Here is a 21,259-nt window from a genome sequence, read left to right on the forward strand (position 1 = left end):
CTACTGCCCTGTTTTTGAATTTGTGACATGGTAGGGAAGAAAAAGGGGGACATCTGAACCCCTGAAAGAATATCCTGCTTAAAAATATATTTTGTATCATGCATTCTAGTGTCTAAGATCTTGGATTTTCAGAGAGGGAGAAGATTTCTGCCTGTCTCCAACCCCATCGCAGGTCTACAAAGACAGCGTATCCTGGTTTCAAAACCTCTTTCTCCATGTACTCAGGAGAGGAGGGCAGTGTCTAAAACGTGACAAAAAAGAAACCCAAATCCCTTCTATCTGCAGGGGAGCTGTGTTCCACAAAGAAGTGAACTTCCAAGTCTCATGGCTTCGTATTGGGCATTTATGAGAACAGGGCCTGCTCTTAAGCCTTTATAAGCCCTACTGGTCTCAACATGCGTCAATTAAAAATGGGCAATGCAGTCTGATTATGCTCGGTTCCCCAAAGTCTGTTAGATTCTTTGGTCTTTGGGAGACAGAAGCATCTGGATTGTGTGTGCATGGATGCATGCCAAACTAATAAAGATCAGCTGTTACTGATCCTGTAGAGACAAAAAGGTTTGGGAATGAGAGTGAGTTCTAGCAGCAGATTTTACTCTGAAAATATAAGGGAAATCATTTTGGAATCATTTAAAATCATGATTAAAAAAGCATTACCAAGAAGTTCTGCATCCCTGAGCGTAAAAGTAAGATGGACAAAAACCTAAGGTTTTGCCCCTCCCTTTCCTAAAGGATGAAAGAGTGAAGAAATAGAAAGTGGCTGGAGGACCTCCCCAAGATTAAAAATTTAGATGCTGAGGTTTGCAAAACAGGCTCCTCAGCTTGAATGCATCGGGTGGCCCATCACTGCTGAGCTTGAGGTGGGAGGAACAAAAGCATCTCCTTCATGGAACTGGGGCAGGTAGACAGCAGCAAATGCAGTTGTGTTGTAGCCCTGTGCCGGTGGAGGCAGCTGGTGATGGGCAGGGCCAAGCCCAGGAGCTTGGAGTGGGCCATGAGGACACACTTGGGGTAGAACAGGACCATCGCACTCATCCCGAGGCCCAGGTCCTGGGTTGCGCTTGCCCTTCTGACGGCGGTTGCAGAACCACACACGGACCACCTACGAAGATGAGAGACAAGAGAAAAAGCACGTGCAAATTATTGTCAAGCCAATATAATGAGGGACAGATGACTGTGTGCTAACGCTCACCACAATGGTCTTCTCTTCATAGTTTCTTGCACAGCCCATCCTCTAGAAGTGCTCTGCATGACCTGCCTTTGAATGTTGCAACAGCAGAGGAATCTATGGGACTAATTGTGCTTGACATCTCTGCATCTAATGAACAATGCACTCTCTACACTCTCAGAGTTAGTTCCCATCCTTTAAATGGGAATAATGGGAGATTTTGCAGTAGTTAAGTATTCTGTATGTTAAAAGGGTGTGTGTGTGCAAGCAAGTTAAGAGACAATGTAGATAGTGACATCCCAATTGGGTTCACACATTGCAGTCAAGCATGGTTTATTTCACCGGGTGGTTCTTGGGTAAACCACTGATGATTCAGTTCACACCGGCTAAGCAGTAATCCATGGTTTCCAAATGCCAATGGCAGGATTCACACAACACACAATTGTGGTAATGATAAAAGACATGCATCACATACAGACAAAAAACATTTGCAGCTGTGGCTCGAGTACAATGCCATTGTTGAGTGATCAACAACCACACAAGAATTCCAACTGATAACCAAATTCAAGAACTCACTGGGCTGTCCTTCCCTTGCTTGAGGATTGGAATCCAAATCACCAGGGACAATAGCAAGTTGGGGAAAACCATACATCTGAAAACAGATATCCCTGCTAACACCCAGGTATCACTTACAGGGCCTAAATTATTTGTGAACAATGAAAGAGAGGATCTTGGGAATCAAAATACAAAAGATTTTCGTCAATTCAAGTGTCTTGTGGCAGTAGTGTCAACATTTAATTTTTAATTAGCATAATGCCAGCACATAAACGTGCTTAGTGCAGCCACTGTTGGAATACTGTGGACAGTTTAGTAACCTTCTAGATAACTGGCAATAAGAGCTGGAAAAGAGTACAGGAAGTGGCAACAATGCAACCAAGAGACTACCCTTAATTTCACTTCCTCGATAGGACTTCCCTTATGTGTAGAGCAGATACCTGGAAACATGAGCAAGAAGATTCTTTTGTCCCCATATCTTCCTTAGTATCTGGCTGGCTATCGTGGGACATCTGATGCTATGCTATATGGAACCTGAACTGATCCATCAGGATTGCTCTTATGTTCTTACAACAAACATTGTGAGAAAAGGTTGCTGTGGTCCTTATGTGTTTCCAGAGAATCTGGTTGATGTTAGTAGAACACAAAGTCAATAGTCCCATGATGAGTTGTGAAAGATGAGCCTGAGGTCCATATATAGGCAATCACCACAATATTAAGAGCCAGAAGCAGGAATTCAAGTGAATATATCTAAATATAAACAATGGCCTGCAGAAAAAAATACTTTCTGCAATTAAATAAAAGTCTTGGCATCCTGGCTTAGAATTATAGAAACTATAATCCAACACATCTTACTTCCACCAAGTTGGTGAAACCTACATCAGGTATTATGGAACTGTAACTCAACAGGCAAACTTTTTTTTTAAATTAAAGTGGTTAGGGTTACTATGATGAAAATGAAGTTGTCACTTGAGTTGTAGAGAATGTTCCACATTGACATGTTGAGTGTTCTGAATTCAGAAGAGAAAGCATCATGTTCTGGCATTTTGTCCTGAGTTTTGACAATATGCCAGAACATCTTTGTTCCATGAGTTCCGCAATAGGCACTCTGTTCCCTCGCTTTTTGTCTTATGACTGAAAAAGAAGGTAGGCTGGTGATCTGTGCAGCGTACTGCTTACCACCCAACCTAAAAATCATCTTCTAAACCAGTTTTTCTGTAAATTAGCTTGTTGGAAGTATTCAGAATGCACTATTACCCTACCTTCTTCTTTGGCCCCAGGACAGAAAAAGAGTTTTAAATTCCCACTGCTTCCTTAGGCAAAAAATAAAAAAAATGTTTTGTTCTTTTGGAATGTAACCTACTCAAAACCTTCAGCCTTATTTCTTCCAAGCGCTGAGTAAAAAAAAAAAAAAAGTTTTGTGCACACCCCGCATCAGACACCAAAATCTGACCCTGGAGAGCAAGGATTTAGTGCGGCAAGGCGGCGGACGCTTGGGGAAATGGAATAAGAGGGGGTCACTCACATCCTTCTCCAGGCTGAGGTCATCAGCAATCTGCGAGATCTCCTGCAGGTTGGGCTTGGGGCAGCGCAGGAAGTACGACTCGAGTGAACCCCGCACGTTGTTCTCAATGCTGGTACGCTTGCGTTTCCGAGCCTGGATCATGGCCGACTCCATGGAGCACAGTTGCTGCACAGAGGAGGAGAGCTATGTTTGGTGTCACTGCTTGGAGATCACAACCCCATCTGACCCACCCAATAGAGAGCTCCTCCTCCTCAGTTTATATTTATCACAGCCACAGAGGCGCTAAAAGATTTGCTAAGTACACAGGGGTCCTCAAATTTTTCTAAACAGGGGGGCAGTTCACAGTCCCTCAGAATGTTGGGGGGCCAGACTATAGTTTGAAAAAAACATGAACAAATTCTTATGCACACTGCACATATTTTATTTGTAGTACAAAAAAAAAACAGGAAAAAAACAATACAATATTTAAAATAAAGAACAATTTTAACCAACATAAACCCCACCCTGCATTGGTGGTCAGTGTCAGTAAATGTTACTCTCCCCCCATCCCATCCCCCCCCCTGCCCCCACATTATTGGTTCGTGCCAGTGGCCATTCTCCTACTTGAGGGGCAACCACACAGCCCAAATGGAGAAAGTAATAGGGTGCCCTGGACCCTACCAATCACCCTGCACAGAGGATCCCTCCTGCGGAGTATGAGGAAGTATGAGTTGAAGTGCCCCGGTGGTTGTAAGTGTGGACGGGCTGCCAAATGCCCGAATTTTGATCATGTGACTGCAGGGGTGCTGCAACAGCTGTAACTTTGGGGACTGAGCATAACTACTGAATGAATGGTTGTTAAGCGATGACTACCCGTACAAAGAATTTGAGATGATGGAACAGGTCTGGGCAAGGAAGAGGAGTTTGGATATAAATGCAAAGAACAGAAGAGAAGAAAAAATGAAACAGAAACTGAGTACAATGCTTTCTGCGGTCCTGATAATTTGCAAAGAAGTAGGCTGACCTTATTTCCAAAAATAAAAACTTGGATATACGAATATTTTAAAAAATGCATACATGTATACAAATTAATCTACAAGTCAATTTCCCCAAAATCACAGGCAAAAATTACCAGAAAAAAAGGACACAAAGATGTTTAGAAGAGCTTCTCTGGAATGAAGCAACTTTAAGTAGTTCCAAACATTCCTGTTCCCTGTTGTGCTTTTACACTCTGTGAAAAATTATTTCCAGGCCAAATTAATTTATTTATAATTAATTTAATTTAATAAATGACTAACAATCAATTGACCACTCTCTCCATCATAAGGCTATCAGACCTGATCTGCAAAAATCCATTAGTTGTCAACAAAGAGATACAGGAAACACTAACTTTGCTTCTTATTCTGGATTTCTGCAGACTAGTACTAATCAATCAGCCAGTAAAATGGATAATGGAATAGCTTCATTCCCATGTTCCCTTCCACCATAAGGTACCCCGAGACTTGATGAGTAATGGAAAGACATCATTTCTTTGGTTACTTGTTCCCATACTGTTCTGCCTGCTCTACCTTGAGCCCTCCCATTAGTTCGAGGATGCCTTCTCCAAAATCAGGACGGTCCCTGTAAAACTGGAATTTAATCTTGGAAATAAGTTTCAGGCACTGATAGTGCCTTCTGTTGACTAAAACCTAGTCATGGCAGCAGGTTATTGGGAATATTTTAATGACATTCCCAATGAAATCCATTGTGTGGGTAAAACAGGAAGGAACATAAAATGCAAACCCGAAGCACCATGAGAATGGGGCTCCTGTCATTCTCCAAATAGGGCACCTGTACTCATGAGACCTGGGGAAGATCAGATGGTTTCCGAAGGATTGCAAGAACAGGGTGGGCAACTGGGAGAAAGAATGACACAAGCAGCTTGGAGAACGACACACTGATCACCCTGCACAGAGGATCCCTCCCACGGAGTACGATGAGAGGAGAGCCGCTGGACCCAGCATACCTGTCACGTAGAATAGTCCAGCTCTGCGATCTCCCTCCTTGTGCATCGCCTGCAGCTCCCGACACAGCCCCGACAGACAGCAGCGGTGGCCAATCAGGCGGGCGGGCCAGATAAATGACCCTGGTGGGCCGTATCCGGCCCGTGGGCCGTACTTTGAGAACCCTTGTTCTAAGGCATCCTGAGCCGCTTGAAATGACTCCAGGGTCTACTGTACTCCTCTGCTACTTATGTGGCTAAGCAATGCTATGCTGTGATCTGTCCCATTCCAAGAGTCTAAATGTCTCCCGTGGGTTTTGTCTTTTAATCCTCTTCTCTACCTCTCTGGGTATCCTTCTCATTTCTGCCTACTAGCACCCTAACATTATCCCATCCATCTATTCAAACCTGCTGCCATCTCCCCCATTTTGAAAAGCCTTCCCTTTGACCCGTATTTCAATGAATGACAGATCCAAACAGGGTATTCCTTTTACCTCCAAACTTATGAAGCTTTCTAATCACCAACTTTGCATCCCTCCTCCCAAATTTGTGTACATCTTTCACATGTCAAGACAGAAGAGCAACCCTGCTAGATTAAGTCCAGTCTCACACAATGGCCAACCAGATGCATTCAAAAAGCTCGCAAGCCCAGACAGGTGATTAATTGCCTTCTTCTACTGTTACTCTCAACCAGCTATTATTTAAAGTCTGCTACCCATGATTCGGGAGATAGTAGACAGCCATAAAGGTTAGTAGCCATGGATAGCCTTGGTCTACTTGAATTTGTCCAGTCCCCTTTTGAAATTATCTAAATTGGTAGCTATCACCATATCTGATGGTGGTGAATTTCACAATTTAACTGGATGGTGACATGGTTCTGAATCTGTCTGCAATTCCTTTCAGAGGGTGACACTGACCCTTTCCTAGCCAAGGAATATCCATGTGATTTTCACACTTTTTCCAGCTCTAGAGTTTACTTTTGGAGATGTAGTGACCAGAAGTGAACGCAGTATTCCAAGAGCGATCTTTCCATTCATCATTAATTTAATTCTAAATTCCATTCTCAGTGATTCCAAGCATAGGATGTCCCCTTTTACCACAGCAACACTGTGAGTTAACATGTTGTCCACCATGATCCCAAGATCGCTGCCAGCTCAGGTCTCAATGACGTACATGCAAGTTGGATTTTCATGCTGGCGTGCCTCCTTTTGCATTTACTTGTATTGAACTGCATTTGCTTTTCTGACAACCATTCACCAGCCTGGAAAGATCCTTGTGGCGTTATTATCCTGAACAGTATTTGATATCATCAATGAATGCGGCCTCCTTACCTTACTGTTCACCTGTAACTCCTGAACGCACAGAAACTATTTAAAAAGCAATCAATCCATGAAGGACCCACTTTGAACATCTCTCCAGTTTGAAAAGGGTTAATTTTTATTCTTCTGTTTTCTTGGACAGCATCCCCCCTCTTATCTAATGGCTGTTGAATTTGATTAGGAACTTTACAGGAGAGAATTGTCAAAGGCTTTTTGAAAACTCAAGTATGCTGTCTACTAAATTACCCTATCTACATTTTTGCTGACATCCTAAAAAAAAAAAATCTAGTAAGTTAATAAGGCAAGACTTTGAGGAAGCCATGTTAGTTCCTCTTCAGCAAGACTTGTTCTTCTGTATGTTTAAATTATTTTCTCTTTAGTATTTTCTACATTTTATCCAGAATGGACATTAAGCTAACTTTTTAATTAATCCATTAGGTTTATCACTTCATCTCTATCTCAGTTCATCTGATTTCCCTCTTGAGAAGGCGAAGTTCTACATCCTCAGAAATGAAGACAGAAGCAGATACTTTCTTCAGTTTCTCTATAATTTCCCCTCTCCTCTTTTAGCACCCCTTCAAATCCCATCATTCAACGACCTATTTATTTTCCTTTCCAATATATACATAATTTTTGCATTGGTCATTATATCTTTCTGACAATTTTTTGCAACTTTTATGTAATGCTTGCTTTTTTATTTTTTGCTATTTCAGTTTTTCATTCATTCCTGCTCACCTCCACCTTAGAAAAGATGCAAAATATTGTTTAGGGAAGAGTCCCTCCTCTTTCTGCTTCTTCTTCCCCCTCCTACTTAGTATGAAGCTCTGAGTAATAACATACAGAAATGAATGATAGGGTAATAAAAAAGTGTGTATTTTACTGTTGTAGTAGCATATTTACAGAACATTCAACTGAGCATTACTGAGGAATTAGTGAGCACTATTAGGGAGTTTTAAATATTGAGATGGTAGAGAAATATTAGATTGATCATCCCCCAATATAACCATCCTGGTCCAAATGAATGAATGAATGAATGAATGAATGAATGAATGAATCAATCAATCAATCAATCAATCAATCAATCGAAACGTTGAGTGGAGAAAGCTTATCCACATATTCATTAACCAAGCTGTACCTTTGTGGAGCAATATAGCAAAACTTCTCCCCAATTTTCTTTGCCACTGCAGCTAAAACTCGGGCTTTGCAACTTTCTCACCAGCCTGCCCTTCTATGCCTCATTTTATCATTCCAGTTCTGAACCCTACTGCAAAAGGTATCCACTAAGGATATGCAAAATGTATCAGTTTGAGAAAACAGAATATTCTGTCTTTCTTTGGAACCAATCTGACCATTCAGGAGTTGCTCTGAAAAATTTCCAGTGGTAAATCTTTTGAAATAACAAATTGTTTGTGGGATTCTGGACCTTCAAAATTCTGAAGGGTGCCTTATACATTAAAAACATAAAACAAAACAAACCCTTCGGTCCTAGGAACTCACCTCCTGCAAATTCTCATTACTGTCAGCCTCTTGAAGCCAACGCTGAAGGAGGGGCTTCAGTTTACACATATTCTTGAAGCTGAGTTGCAAAGCTTCAAAGCGGCAGATGGTGGTTTGACTAAACATCTTCCCTGCATGAGTAAGTGAAAAAATAAAGCGGATTGATATTTAGAAGAGGAATCTAGTAGGTCAGAAGTTGACATGCAGTGAGCATTATTTAAAAGAATCCTATAAATATCTACTCAGAACGCAATCTCATTGATTTCCAGGGGCTTTTTGAAAAGCTTTTATGTTCTGTAGTAACTAAAGAACAGTAGGGAATATTCAATATTGCTGTCAACTAATTTGCTAATAATTCAAGAGTTTGAACAGCCTTTGAAAGTCATCTAGGCCAACTTCTTGCCCAGTGTTTTCAATACATTTTATATTCAAACGCACAACTATTTTCAGTAGAAAACCCAATAAAATTAGGATCTCTGTTTCATTTTATTTCCACTGCTGAGACAAAGAGGAAAAAATTAAATTAATCAAGGCTCCAGGTTACAGAGAAATCCCTCCTACAAGAGCAGGCAGTGAGAAATGGCCCGTGGAAGTGTGGCAACATGACTGAATTGATTAGATAAACCAAAACCCTTTAAATAAAAAGGTTCCCCGTAAATCAGGAATGTCACTTGTTAGATAACAATGCATTTAAAGAAGAGGTGCTTCTCACTTTGGAACTACTGTTTCAACTCATGTGCCGATCTCATCAACAGATCAAGATTAATTCAATTCAATACAACACATCTCTGACTCAGCCTGCTTCTCTCTAACTCTTTTGTGCTACAAGTTCTATCATCCTGAGCCAGGACTGTTCAAGGGCCACAGAGAGACTCTTAGTCAAGTCTGTGAAGCAAAAGTTAAGCTCATCCTAGTAAAAAAACACCCCCCAGGTATTTCTTTGATATTTTATACACCTACAATCCATAGCTTGTACCCACCATAGAGTAAACCCAGGGCCAGTCCCACATCTGCCTGAGTGAAGCCCAAGGTAATTCTTTTGTGCTTCAGTTCCTTCGCAAACTGTTCCAACTCCACTGAGGTGGTGGTTTCCTAAGGGAAAAAACAAGGAAAAGAAACATCTTCAGAGACCTCCGTTTCTTTGTGGGAAGACAGCAGTAAGACCTCCCCCATGCACACTCATTTTTTCAGAGAGGAAGTGACAACTTTTGGCTATTACTACCTCATCTTGGAACTCGTTTTACTGATTTTTAACTTTTTGCCACTTCCACCTCATCTGGAATGTATGTTACTTATTTTTAAAATTGTAAAAAGAAAAAGGCAGGTTCAATTCCACCCTCCCGTATAGAAGCTAACTAGATGATTTTGAACTAGTCACTATTTCTTACCGATCTCACCGAGCTGTTGTTACAGGAGGAAACTTGGAGGAAGACAGGATATACATCTAGCCATTAAACAAATAAATATCATTGGGAGAGAGAACTTTTTGTTTTCACATTAATCAGGATAAGACCATCCAACTCAATCTTGAGGGCCATGGTTTTAAGTCTCATGCAGTCATCAGTCTGTTTAAGAGCCAGCTGTTGAAAGAGACTTGAAATGATTTACTGCCAGAATACGGATAGCTTCTAAATCAGAAGAATCAGATGGATTCCTTCGAATCACTGGAAATCAATAACTGCATCCAAGAAAGGTCCAAACTCAACAGACCTCAAAGCCTCCTCACACTTCAGCTTCTCCCCATTGGAAACTTAGAAATCTTGTTCAAGATCACACATCACTTTCATTGTTTCTAATCTGTCTTCCTCACTCCTTTGAGCATTTGTAGTAGATAATCTCCAACAGACAATCCCTGGTTTCTTGACACTTATGATAAGAACAGGAATCAAACCAACACGCTGGCTTTTTGTGTTGCTTCTAAAAATAGTAACCAGCCCATTTTCCTAGCCTCAGGCCATGTCCCTACTTAATTGCTCATCGGAGTTCATAATATGTTCTCCAGAAGAAATCTGCAGGGTTTTTTGTCCCCTCAAGCTCACATTCTTAAAGGTCTTCCCCCCTTCTTTGTAACTATCTTGTTTCTGGCACAAATGGCACTATTGCTAGAACACAGTTTTTGCCTTCTTCATGGTCTGGGGAGAGTGAACATGTTTACAGAGGGTATGGCTCCTCCAAAGATCTATTCAGCTCCAATTACCTCTTGCAGTAGTTAAACCTGCCTTCTCCAGTTGGATGCCCTCCAGAGGTCATCCTGGTGTGCTGGCTGGAGATTGTAAAAGTTGAAATCCCACACTTGGATGATTCCAAATTTGGAAGATTAAGCAGATAAGCATCCCCAGAAGCTTAGACGCTTTAGAAATAGTTATCATGCGCCTTCCCCCCAGCTGATGAAAACTGAAGCCCCCATATAGCTGTCATGCTTCATAGCCATGGATTGTCCTGTTTACCCATTAGGGTCCTGCTGGGTGATCCCAAATATTGACAAACCTACAAGGTAATGATTTATATTTATGCTCAAGTTTTTAAAACAGTTTACAACTGTTTTGATCAGTGTTTCTCAACCTTGGCAACTTTAAAATGTGTGGACTTCAACTCCCAGAATTCCCGAACCAGCATGCTGGCTGGGGAGTTCTGAGAGTTGAAGTCCACATATCTTACAGATGCCAAGGTTGAGAAACACTGGTTTAGGTCATAAATCAGAGAATATATCTAGCCCTTTCCCTGCCCCTCTTCAATAAGTTGTGCACAGTTAGTACATTACATTATGTGTTAATCTTTCCATGTGTTACATTTCATGGAAATTAATTTACAGAAGACCTCTTACTGGCTGGAAGTCTTCAAGCAGAGGACAGGCATTATTCTATTGGGGTGGGGTGGGCGATTCAAATGCTAGGTCCCCTGCACCACACAGGAAAGTGACAGAGATGGTCTGTAAGACCCCTCCAATTCTACAATTCTCTATATCTCAATAGCAAAAATGCCAATCCTGTATTTATCATTGTATCCACTTGAGAGAAACAGAAGATGCATCCTGTTGCTGCAAACTCTTTTTAATCACCCATGTTGGCCATGGGATTGAACAGAGCAACAACACTGCCCACAGGCAGAAGCAAAGGACAGTGAATGTGTCCCAGGTAGTGCCTAGTCTTAAGTTGGGAAGAGATAGCTCTAAGGCAGGTGTGAAGAGCAAGCCACCATCCAAGCTCCAGATTCCTTCCACAGGCTGGAGGCTAACCACAAAGCCTGCTTTGCCCATGGGCAAGGGGGCGAGCTCTTTCAAGGCAGCAATGAGAATACTTTGAAGTGACTTAGCACTACAAATGGCTCTCCAAAAGCCTTAGCCAGACACTACTGGGGGAGGGTGGTGGTGTTGGAAGCCCCTGGGGAATGTCACTTCAAGTGAGGAGGGGTGGGAGAAGGAGGGGTCTTGACTGAAAACCCGAAGGGCAAGATAGAACAGACAGGATGGAGCAGATTGCAAGCACATCTGCAGGAGCTGTGGGGCAGACATCAGATCCACAAGGGGTGCAATGTTTGTATACGTTGCAAAAAAGGGAGAGGGAAGCCACAGCAGATGCTCCTGATCTGGCAAACTTGCTTAAGACACAGGCTTAGCTTGCATTATTCTTAACTGGCATATGGTTTTGGCTTACTGTGATGTGAAAACTAGATACTGTATAAACCATGGTTTATAGCTTAAGTGAACCAAGATGCTATTGTTTGTTCAATCAGCTATGGTCTTCAAGCGCAGGTCCACCCTCATCCAGGGAAGCTCACTGTATAAATTTGAGCCAGTTACTGTCTCTTAAACCAAGTTCTCTCTAAGAATTGTTGTGGGGAAAAACTGGAGGAAATGCTATTTACACCGTCCAGAGCTTCTGAAAGTCTGGCAGGATAAGAAAGAAAGAAAGAAAGAAAGAAAGAAAGAAAGAAAGAAAGAAAGAAAGAAAGAAAGAAAGAAAGAAAGAGGGAGGGAGGGAGGGAGGGAGGGGTCTTTCCTGACATGTGTTGGACTACAACTCCCATACTTCCTAATCAGATAAGAAGGTCAGTTAGGGATTATGTGGAGTGCAATCCAACACACCAGGAGGCCATCACTTTGGGCAATTCTGGATGAGAATATTAGAGTTCAAATGCTAGCTCCTAATTAGGACCTGGGGATAAAGGTCCTCCAGACCAAAATATGCCATGACCCAGTCTCAGAATTCCAAATCTACCCATCCCAAAGAATTGAGGACTTTTGCAAGATAGATTACTTCATATCTGCTTGCTGTTAAATTTTATCTCCATCAAATTTCAATAGCAAATAAGAAGGGTCTTCCATAACAGAATAGCACCATCTTTTAAATTTACAGTTTTTAAATTTGCATTGATCTTATCCTCATTATTGTCTATGGCACTGTTTCTCAACCCTGGCAGCTTTAAGATGTGTGGACCTCAACTCCCAGAATTCCCCAGCCAGCCTGCTATGGATGTTTTAATATTTCCCTTATATTGTGTGAGCCACTGAAAAGTCTCCAGATTGCAGTAGAATATAAATGCAGCAAATAAATAAGCTGCTGTTGTCTCATTGTACTAGTGCTTTATTCAAAGAAAATAGAAGTTTGAAGGAGTGCTGCAAGAGCTACTCATGTTTGTCCACACTACTTGAAAGGTACTATGGGAATAAGCTTAATAGCTGCATTACTCTGTGTCAAATATTCTGCTGTGATTATAGCCTGGTCTAAGCTTAACAATAGGAAGTAGCCCCAGGTAGCCAAGTTATAGTATTATGAAAAGGGAACCAATTGTTAGCAGCATATTTCTATTGCCAATTTATTTAGTTAGGTCAGGAATTCTGGCAGTTGAAGTTCCAACATATCTGGAGAACACCAAGTTGGAAAAGGCTGACCTCCACAGCAGAAAAACCCAGATATGGACTTTCTTGGTAACCGAAGTTACTGCTCTTCAGATATGATGTAAGTGCCCCTACACCCTTCATCACTAGGTGATCCCATCCATAATAGCCTGGACAAAGTTGTAATCCAATAGTGAGGACTCCTAGCTAGGAAGATTAGATAAGTGGACACAGCTCCAGACTAAACTGAGATTTTGTAGAACTCTGCCAAAAAGTGCATCACCCATAGGTAAGTGTAGCTTGTATTCCCCACCCCCCCTTTGCCCATGTCTTTGGGATTTGTGATTGGTAAGAGCTCTTGCGCCTAGTAAAGATTGTTACTCAATACTTAATGGATTGCATTGGATTATTTTTTTAAATTGGTTATTATCATTTCTGGTGTTGGCCAATTAAATAACTTCATATTTAGGGGGCCCAGGCCATCAGATTTATTCAAGACCTCCAAAAGACATTTTAGTATAAAGGGTCAATCTGAGTTGACTTCAACTCTCCCATTGTCTTTTAAGAACAGCTTGGAGTGGCACAGAGATAAATGACACGCTATGGCATGAAGGTTCAGCTGAACTTTTTTATACAGCTGAACCAGTTACACTGTTGAGAGCTCATATAACGTTACAGAAATACAGTTCTGTTGGATAAGGCCAAGTCCCCTCTTAGTTCAAATGCCTCTGAAATATTCACAACCAGGTGATAGAGACAGGCCCTCCTGCTGTTGTTCCCCTGCAACTGGCAGGTGGAGGCACAGGATACCCCCAACCCAGAGATAGCCTTAGGTCCTCAAGACTAATCGCCTGACCTCCACATATTGATCTAGTCCTCCTTTAGAGCTCTTACCACATCTTGTGGCAATGAATTTCACAGGTTAATTATGGTATGTGAAGAAAGTAGCTTCTTTTGTCTATTCTAAATCTCCTTCATGAATGAGCCCAGGCCTAACACTTTAAGAAAGGGAGGGGGGTGTTCTTCCTGTCCCCTTCCTTTATGCCATTCGTGATTTTATTCACCTTTATTTATTTATTTAAAGCATTTTTAACTCAGATGTGATTCTGGGCAGCATAGAAGAGAGAGAGAGAGAGAAATACAAGAACACCACATATTATAACAATCTACTAAAACAGTAACATGGTGACCAGAACTGAAATATACTGTAATTCCTCTGTTGGGAATTCTACTCATCCTGACCTAAAGGCCTGGGGAAAGAGCCGGGTCTTAACTGCCTTTCTAAAGGCCTGCAGGGTCGGTCCCAATCCTGCAGCCAATGGTGAACCCTTCTGCCTCCTGTCTAACCCAGGGTTTCTCAATCCTGGCAACCTGAAGATGTGTGGACTTCAACTACTAGAATTCTGGGAGTTGAAGTCCACACGTCTTCAAGTTGCCACGGTTGAGAAATACTGCTCTAACTTAAAAATCCCCAAATTTTCTAGCCCTTTATGGAAGGTATTGGCGCTCCCTGATCACATTTGAGTGGATTCTTCCACACGTTTCAGCTCTATGATATCCTTTTTCGAATGTGGCAACCAGAACCATGCATAATAGTCCCAATACGGATGTATTCTAGATTTAACAGGATTACAAATGTTGGCAGTTCCATTTTCAATCCCTTTCTTAATCATCCTTAGCATGGAAATTTGCTTTTCACTAGTGCCAGGCCAATGTCATCTCTACTGAGTTACTTACTTGGATTCTGAAAGTTTTTCCTGGTTACTCTCTGATCCCATCACTTTATGTGTGAACTTGGAAGAGAGGGGGGAGGTTGCTCCAGTGTGATCACTTTCAGTTAACTGAACCACATTTACCATTTAATAGTCCATTTAACCAGTTTAAAGAGATCCTTCTGGATTCTTCACAATCACTATCGGTTTTCATGACCCAGGAGAGTTTAGTATTATCTGTAGACTTGGCCAGCTCATTGCTTACTCTTAAGTCAAAATCATTTATAAATATATTAAAAAGCACCAGACTCAGCACACATCTTGATGATCTTATTTTCTTCCAGTGAAAAAATTACCCACCTATTTTTACTTTCCATTGTTTAATCCCTTAGCAATGTAAGGAGAGACAGGTTTTCTTATAGCATCACAATTAGGTTTCTCAAGAGACCTACTGCTAAGTTTACTGGAGAGACTTTGAGATGCAAAACTGCAGCTCAAGATAGTGGTTACAGAATAAAGTGCCTCTGAGCACATGCTCAACCCAGGAATTTGCATTTAGTGCCAGAACAGAGGCTATCAAATCCAACCCCTGCAAGATGTAGAAAATCCAGAGTGACATTATCTCCAACTGATGGCTCTCCAGCCACTGCTCAAAGTCTTCCTACCTCCGTAACGTTTATTAATGTTTCCTGTAATGTTCATCTAAATCTGTTCTGTGATCCAGGTCCAATTTATCTGGAAAGCCTTCTCTTTTCTTTGTACAATCCTTCAGATATTTGAATAGTGTTTTAGTTTCCCAGCTAATTCCCCTTCACACTTGTCATCTCCCCTCTAGGCTAAACACACCATCTGTCCTTCATCCTTTCTCCATAGAACATAATTTCCACACTGGTGACCATCTTCATTGTCCTCCTCTGTATTCATTACAAATTGCCTCCATCCATTTAATAATGTGGAGCCAGACCAAGACACAGTATTCTGGATGAGGTCTGATTAGTGTAGAATAAAATGGAACAATTCTTTTTAATTTGGAAACTACGTGATTTAAAAATTATAGTATCCTTAAAGCAACCTTTTTTATAGTTAGACATTAGCCTTTTCTGTAGTTAGATAATTGTAGTTAGCTGTAGATAATGTAGTTAGCTGATCCACATTTAGCTTAATAACAATCCCAATATTTTTCCTATAAACTATTTACAAGTATCCTTCACCCCATCCCTGCGCATTTGATTAATTTTGCTAAATACAGTATTTTGAACTTTTATCTGCTGAACTTCATTTTTTAGTTGTTTTTTATTTTAGCAAAAACACAACAGCATTCTAGTGTTCTGAACTATATTTAGCAGGCCAAGTTTGGTTTTTGAGAATCATCTAACTCACCCTTCTCCAACACATGTTTTGAATTACAACTCTCATCACCTCACCCAGTGATCATGGGTGAAAAGAAACTACTCCAAAACACCTAGATAGCCAGATTGAGGAAGAGTAACTTAAATAATTGGTAGAAACACTGAATAGTACTTTCATTCAGAGCACCTAAGTTTCTCACTCAAAATCTAGCTCAGATCTGATGTAGAACCCAGTAAATCCACCTTATTCTATCATCATCAAAGACACATCTACCCAACTGGCTAACCAATGCATAGGGGGCAGTGGGGAGACATATTCTCATTGTCAAACATTTGTGCTGCATTTTTAAAAAGTACACCTTTACATTCCCAAAATACATCAAGTCAGAAATGGACTCATAGGTTGGGATCTCCTGGTAGTTTGGGGTTTATTTTACCTAGATGAATAAGCATTACTTCTCAAATATTTATAAACTTTCACTTTAAGGGTATATTTTGATGCCTAAGGGTATATTTTGATGCCTGACTTTGATTAGATCTTGTATTCAAGCAAAATTCAGTGGATGTGAGAAGACTGGTCTTCTGCCTGGTTCTGCAGCAAATAGTAATCTGATTACAGAAAGAGGTCTGGCAAGATTGATACCCGACAGGCCAATATTGGCTCCTTCCAGTTTTTCTATCATTAGCAAGTTGCTTGAAAATTGACTATCAGCTCTTCTAGTATCTGCCCAGAAATTCAAGTTGGATTCCCCCTGTAGATCTTGGGGTGGGGGATGGGGAGGGATCTGGTTGCTTCCTCTCTCTGGAAACTTGATCCATTTTAAAGAAATACTGCACAATTGTTTTCTCTGGGCATCATCTTTGAGAGCAGCGAGTTTCTTGATTAATGGTCCCCAAGGACTGAGAACTTCAGAAGACTTCTACTTGATCAGGCCAAGGGCTGATCTAGTCCAGCACTCTGCACCTCACAGTAGGTAGTCATACACATTCAAAAAAGCACAGAAACATGAATAGGAGGGTGAGAGCCCCCCCAGGCTGTTGCCCCCCAGCAACTGGCATTTCAGAATAGCAAACGGCCCGGAAGACCAACAGCTGTTGATTATCCTGCCTTCCATGGATTTTTCCAATCCTCTTCTAAAACAATCTACACTGAGGGCCATCACCACCTAATGGCTGTGAATTTCATAGTTTTATCCATGCATGGTATAAAAAAATTATCCCATTTATTGATCCCAAATCACCAAATATTTGGTTTCAATGGATGACACAGAATTCTAATACTGGAAGAAGGGGAAAATCCCTTCTCTTTATCTACATTTTCTATGCCATGCATTGATTTTTACATAATACTATCATGTATCATCTTCAGCCTAAAAAAAACCCTCACAGGAAAGCCTTTCTAACCTCCTCTTTATTTTGGCACCCTTTTCTGCACTCTTTCTAGCTCCACAATAACCTTTTGGGGTGTGGTAACCAGATCCAGCTGGGTGACTTTGGGCCAGTCCCTCGCTCCCAGCCTAACCCACCTCACAGGGTTGTTGTTGTGGGGAAAATAGGATGATGGAGGAGTATTAGGTATGTTCACTGCCTTGAGTTATTTATAAAAATTATAAAGGTGGGATAAATAAATCTAAAAAAACCTATACACACTACTGTATTCCAAAAGCAGTATCACCATGTAACAACATTGTTGTACAGTATTGCTAGTTTGACAGAAAACCGACATGTATTTCATCCCTTGCTTTGCAATACACATATAATAAACTACGAACAATTTGCAGTCATGTCAAAACTTCCCATAATTCCCAGCCAGGAGGGCACCAAGCTGGGGAACACTGATGGGATCTCGTGTGTTAGCATGGAAGAGATTTCTCCCACTGCTGATATGCAGAAGTAGAACACGGTAAAAGCTAAAAAAAATCCTCAGTCTGCTTGGAAAAAACACCACTTGCTGTGGTCTCTGAATTTCAGGAACAAATTAAGAGCTGTGGCTCATTAATTTACACCCAGTACACAGTGTAAAGTGTGACCAAGTACACAGAAAGGTCACTTTGCGCACAGCACCACGGGTGGCCAAGTACACAGAAACATTGGGTTTGTGCATCACTATGTCAAAATGTGATTTTTAACTTACCAAGTTAGGCAAACCCAACCAAGTACAGATTGCTATATTGTTTATGTACTGATCAAATATTAATGCAATGAGTGAATTCAGTTAATAATGACTGAGTAAAACTGATCAAGAGCTGTGACACAAAAGAGCAAGCAAATCATCAAGAAATCCAAGCCAATGGAGCATCTTTGCTGGGAGGAAATCTTAAATGAGCTTTTTAGTTTAAAAGGGAAGTTGGCCCTCAGTTCCATCAGAAATCCAGAGTTCTGCCCATTAGGGGTGAGAGAGAAAAATATTTTCTTCAGAAGTTTATTTTATTTATTTTTTCAAATTAATATATGCTGCCCGTCTCACTATACAAGTGACTCTAGGCAGCATTACAGATAAAAACTATAAAATCATATTTTGTGTGTGTGTGTGTTAAGACTACAAAAGGTTAAATTAAGCCAAAAAGTTAAAACTACAGTGCAAATTAAAAATTAATTTCCAATTGAAAAGTTTATAAGAAAAATATTTTCTCTAACTTGTTCAGAAGTTTATAAGCTCTGTCAATCATAGTTCTATCTCTTGACACTATTCATAATCAATTTTAGAAGTTGCCAGGACAATTTGTAACAGCAGCTGTTGAACTAGGTGACTTTAAACAAATTGGGAGGGGCAGGTGATTTTATGGATCTTATTTAACATATTTATATGCTGCTTCCCATTAAAAATCTCAAAGCTGCTTATAACATTCAACACATTCTGGAAGTGGATGCACTAATTAGCTAGAATCGCCAAGTTGACCCTCCTGATTGCAGAGCAGTATATCTGAATACTAGTTCTTGAATGGGGAAAAAGGGGAAGCTGTTAGCTTTACTCCCTTCTTAGCTACTCTGGCAAAAGATGCTTGAGTTGATGGATGTAATCTGACACAGCTTTGCTACATAATTACTTTTAGAAGAAAGAGGCAGATTTAGAGGTTTATCTCCAAAGGTTCAAGTCTGTAAAGAAACAGATCAGCCTATCTTAGGAGGAAACTAAAGTAACCTTTCTCAACCTGATCCTCTGATTTGTGGTCACAACTCTCATAATCTCTGCCTGCTTCTACTTCAGGGCACCTTAAAGCAATCATGTATTGTGGCATGACCTTTCATGCACTACAGTCTGCTTCCAGTGTATAAAACATGAACCTGAATCATCGTTTTTCTTCAATTTCATTTTTTTTTTCAAATCCCAGAATACCCACCTATCATTTATCTATCTATCTAGCCAGCCAGCCAACAGGGTTGGGTGTGGAATTGGAAAAAAAAAAATGAAATACAGAAAATACAGATCTGCACAAGTCCATTCTAAAAACATCTTACAGCACTATAACTTCCAAACACAGATACCATACTTGGTTAGTATTAAACTCAGTTAGAAATTTGGGGTTTAATATGTTATGCATAACCAGCAAAACTGGTTAGTTTAAGATTCAGTGTCTTGTGTGAAGCCCAGACTAGGTTTAATTAAGTAACCAGATTTAGAGTTGTGCGAAGATGGTCACTGAGCTACAAACTAATCATAAAGTCTCTGTTCACACAATACAACAGGCAAAGACAGGGTTGGCTAGTTTGTGATTCAGCTTGCAAACCCAACCACAGAAAGCTGGTTTATGTTTCAATATACACTTAGACTCTTATTAAACTATGACAGAAAGAAGCAACATCAGGAAAAGAGACGTTCTTTGCAATGATGAAATGGTGGCACTTCACAGCATTATCTCCTAGTACATGATGCTGAGTTGGGATCTAAAGTCCTGGCTGCAGATCTTCCAGAGACTTCATGGACTCCATCCTCAGCACATTTTTTACCCGCTGGGAAATCCATCCCTTCTTATCAAGGGAAACAGAGATCATGGCTTATCTCATTTTATCCTGTCCAGCAACAATAACGCACACCCACAAGCAAGCAACTTAATATTACGTCCCAGCGCGCTGAATACAATTCCTCAATATTTTGTTAGCTCCCTACTCCATCCTAGAGAGCATTTGCCTAGCAGTCCCCAAAACCAGAAACAGTAGGACTATGCTCAAATGAGCAGATCAGACCCAGGATTGTTACATGAATGTGAAAAGGAGGCGCTTCCTCACGAGCGCAAATCCGTGGCTGAAGAGGAAGAGCATCCTTTTCGTGGCAGGCAAGATGCATAAAAAAAAAAAAAAAAAAGAGGAACCGCTAGAATGGCCTTCTCATCTTGAGGAGGCAGGAGGAGTTTTAGAAGCAACTCGGCAGCCTGTAGGGGAGTTGACCAACTCTTAAAAACTGGCGAGGACGGTGGAGAACAAGCTCGCCCTGCTCGGAGAAGGCCCAAGCGAAGCCTCCCTCGGTTGGCCCAGTGCATGCCCCAGCCTGGGTCAGCCCGTGCCTACCTCATCTCCGCTGGCCGCTTCTTCCTTCACCTCTTCGGAGGCCATCTGCTCGCTGGGGCTCTGACTGGCATCGCTCCGGGGACTGCTGTCGGCGCTGTCCGCCTCCTCCACCTGGCTGGCGGGGCTGCTGGAGGGCTGGGGGTCCGGACTGGGGGAAGCGGCCTCCTTGGTGCTGCTGCAAGAGGCAGGCCGGGCCGCGGCGGGAGGGACCAGGCACGCTCCTGCCCAAGGCTGCCCTCCTCCGTAATAGGGGCCCGGCTGGTCGAAGTCACGCTCCACTTTGATGTCAGGCTTGGATCCCTGGCAGGCTTCCCCGGGCTGAGGGACCGCGTAAGGCCCCATCACGACCCCAGGAGGGGGGTTCCAGGCCTCCCCCCCAGCCGGAAAGGGGTACCAGCTGTGAGAAACCTCGCCCCCGCCGGGATAGGGCTCCACGATCCCGCCCTGCGACCCATAATCTGGCTTGAAGCCAAAGGCCTGCCCGGGAGTTGCCCCGCTGAAGGCGTCGGGCAAGAAGACGCCGGAGGTTTCGTGCTGAGGAACGGCAGGGAGGTTGTTGAGGTGAAGGCCCTGGACGGGGAAGGGGTAGGGGCGGCCCAGCTCTCTCCGCAAGTGCCCGGCCATGGTGCCCCGCGGGCGAGCGGCGAGGGCGGTCAGGAGTCCGGAGAACCGCGGCTCTGTCTTGCTTCAAGCGGTTTCGAAGGTGCCTGGGAAGGAAGGGGGGACGTCTCGCTAACTACCTCTCGGAAGGCTCGTGCTGAGCGGGGAGAAGGAGATCAGGCAAGCTAGAAGGCGTAAGGGTCAAGATCTCCTTCCCCGGACGGCTCACCG

At 42.0% G+C, this 21,259-nt stretch overlaps 1 protein-coding gene across 1 annotated transcript; it reads right to left on the reverse strand.

Moving 5' to 3' along the window:
* Positions 1–817: 817 nt before the first annotated feature.
* On the reverse strand, positions 818–21,052 carry POU5F1 (POU class 5 homeobox 1). The gene is made up of 5 exons (XM_088134804.1): positions 20,429–21,052; positions 9,005–9,116; positions 8,025–8,155; positions 3,249–3,413; positions 818–1,102 (listed from the first exon to the last, which is right to left on the reverse strand). The coding sequence occupies exons 1-5, from the start codon at positions 21,050–21,052 to the stop codon at positions 818–820; spliced, it is 1,317 nt and encodes a 438-aa protein (XP_087990930.1).
* Between the last annotated feature and the right edge of the window lie 207 nt (positions 21,053–21,259).

This window comes from Python bivittatus, unplaced genomic scaffold (assembly GCF_059951505.1).
Source record: "Python bivittatus isolate LINGU-HERP-01145 unplaced genomic scaffold, Pbiv_v1 ctg000080_np1212, whole genome shotgun sequence".
Classification (NCBI taxonomy): Eukaryota; Metazoa; Chordata; class Lepidosauria; order Squamata; family Pythonidae; genus Python; species Python bivittatus.

Coding starts and splice junctions, on each gene's coding strand:
- POU5F1 (XM_088134804.1), bottom strand. CDS start 21,052: ATGGCCGGGCACTTGCGGAGAGAGCTGGGCCGCCCCTACCCCTTCCCC. Junction 3,414..8,024: donor GTAATGAGAATTTGCAGGAG/GTGAGTTCCTAG, acceptor TCCTCTGTGCAG/CAACTGTGCTCCATGGAGTC. Junction 1,103..3,248: donor ACCTCAGCCTGGAGAAGGAT/GTGAGTGACCCC, acceptor TCATCTTCGTAG/GTGGTCCGTGTGTGGTTCTG.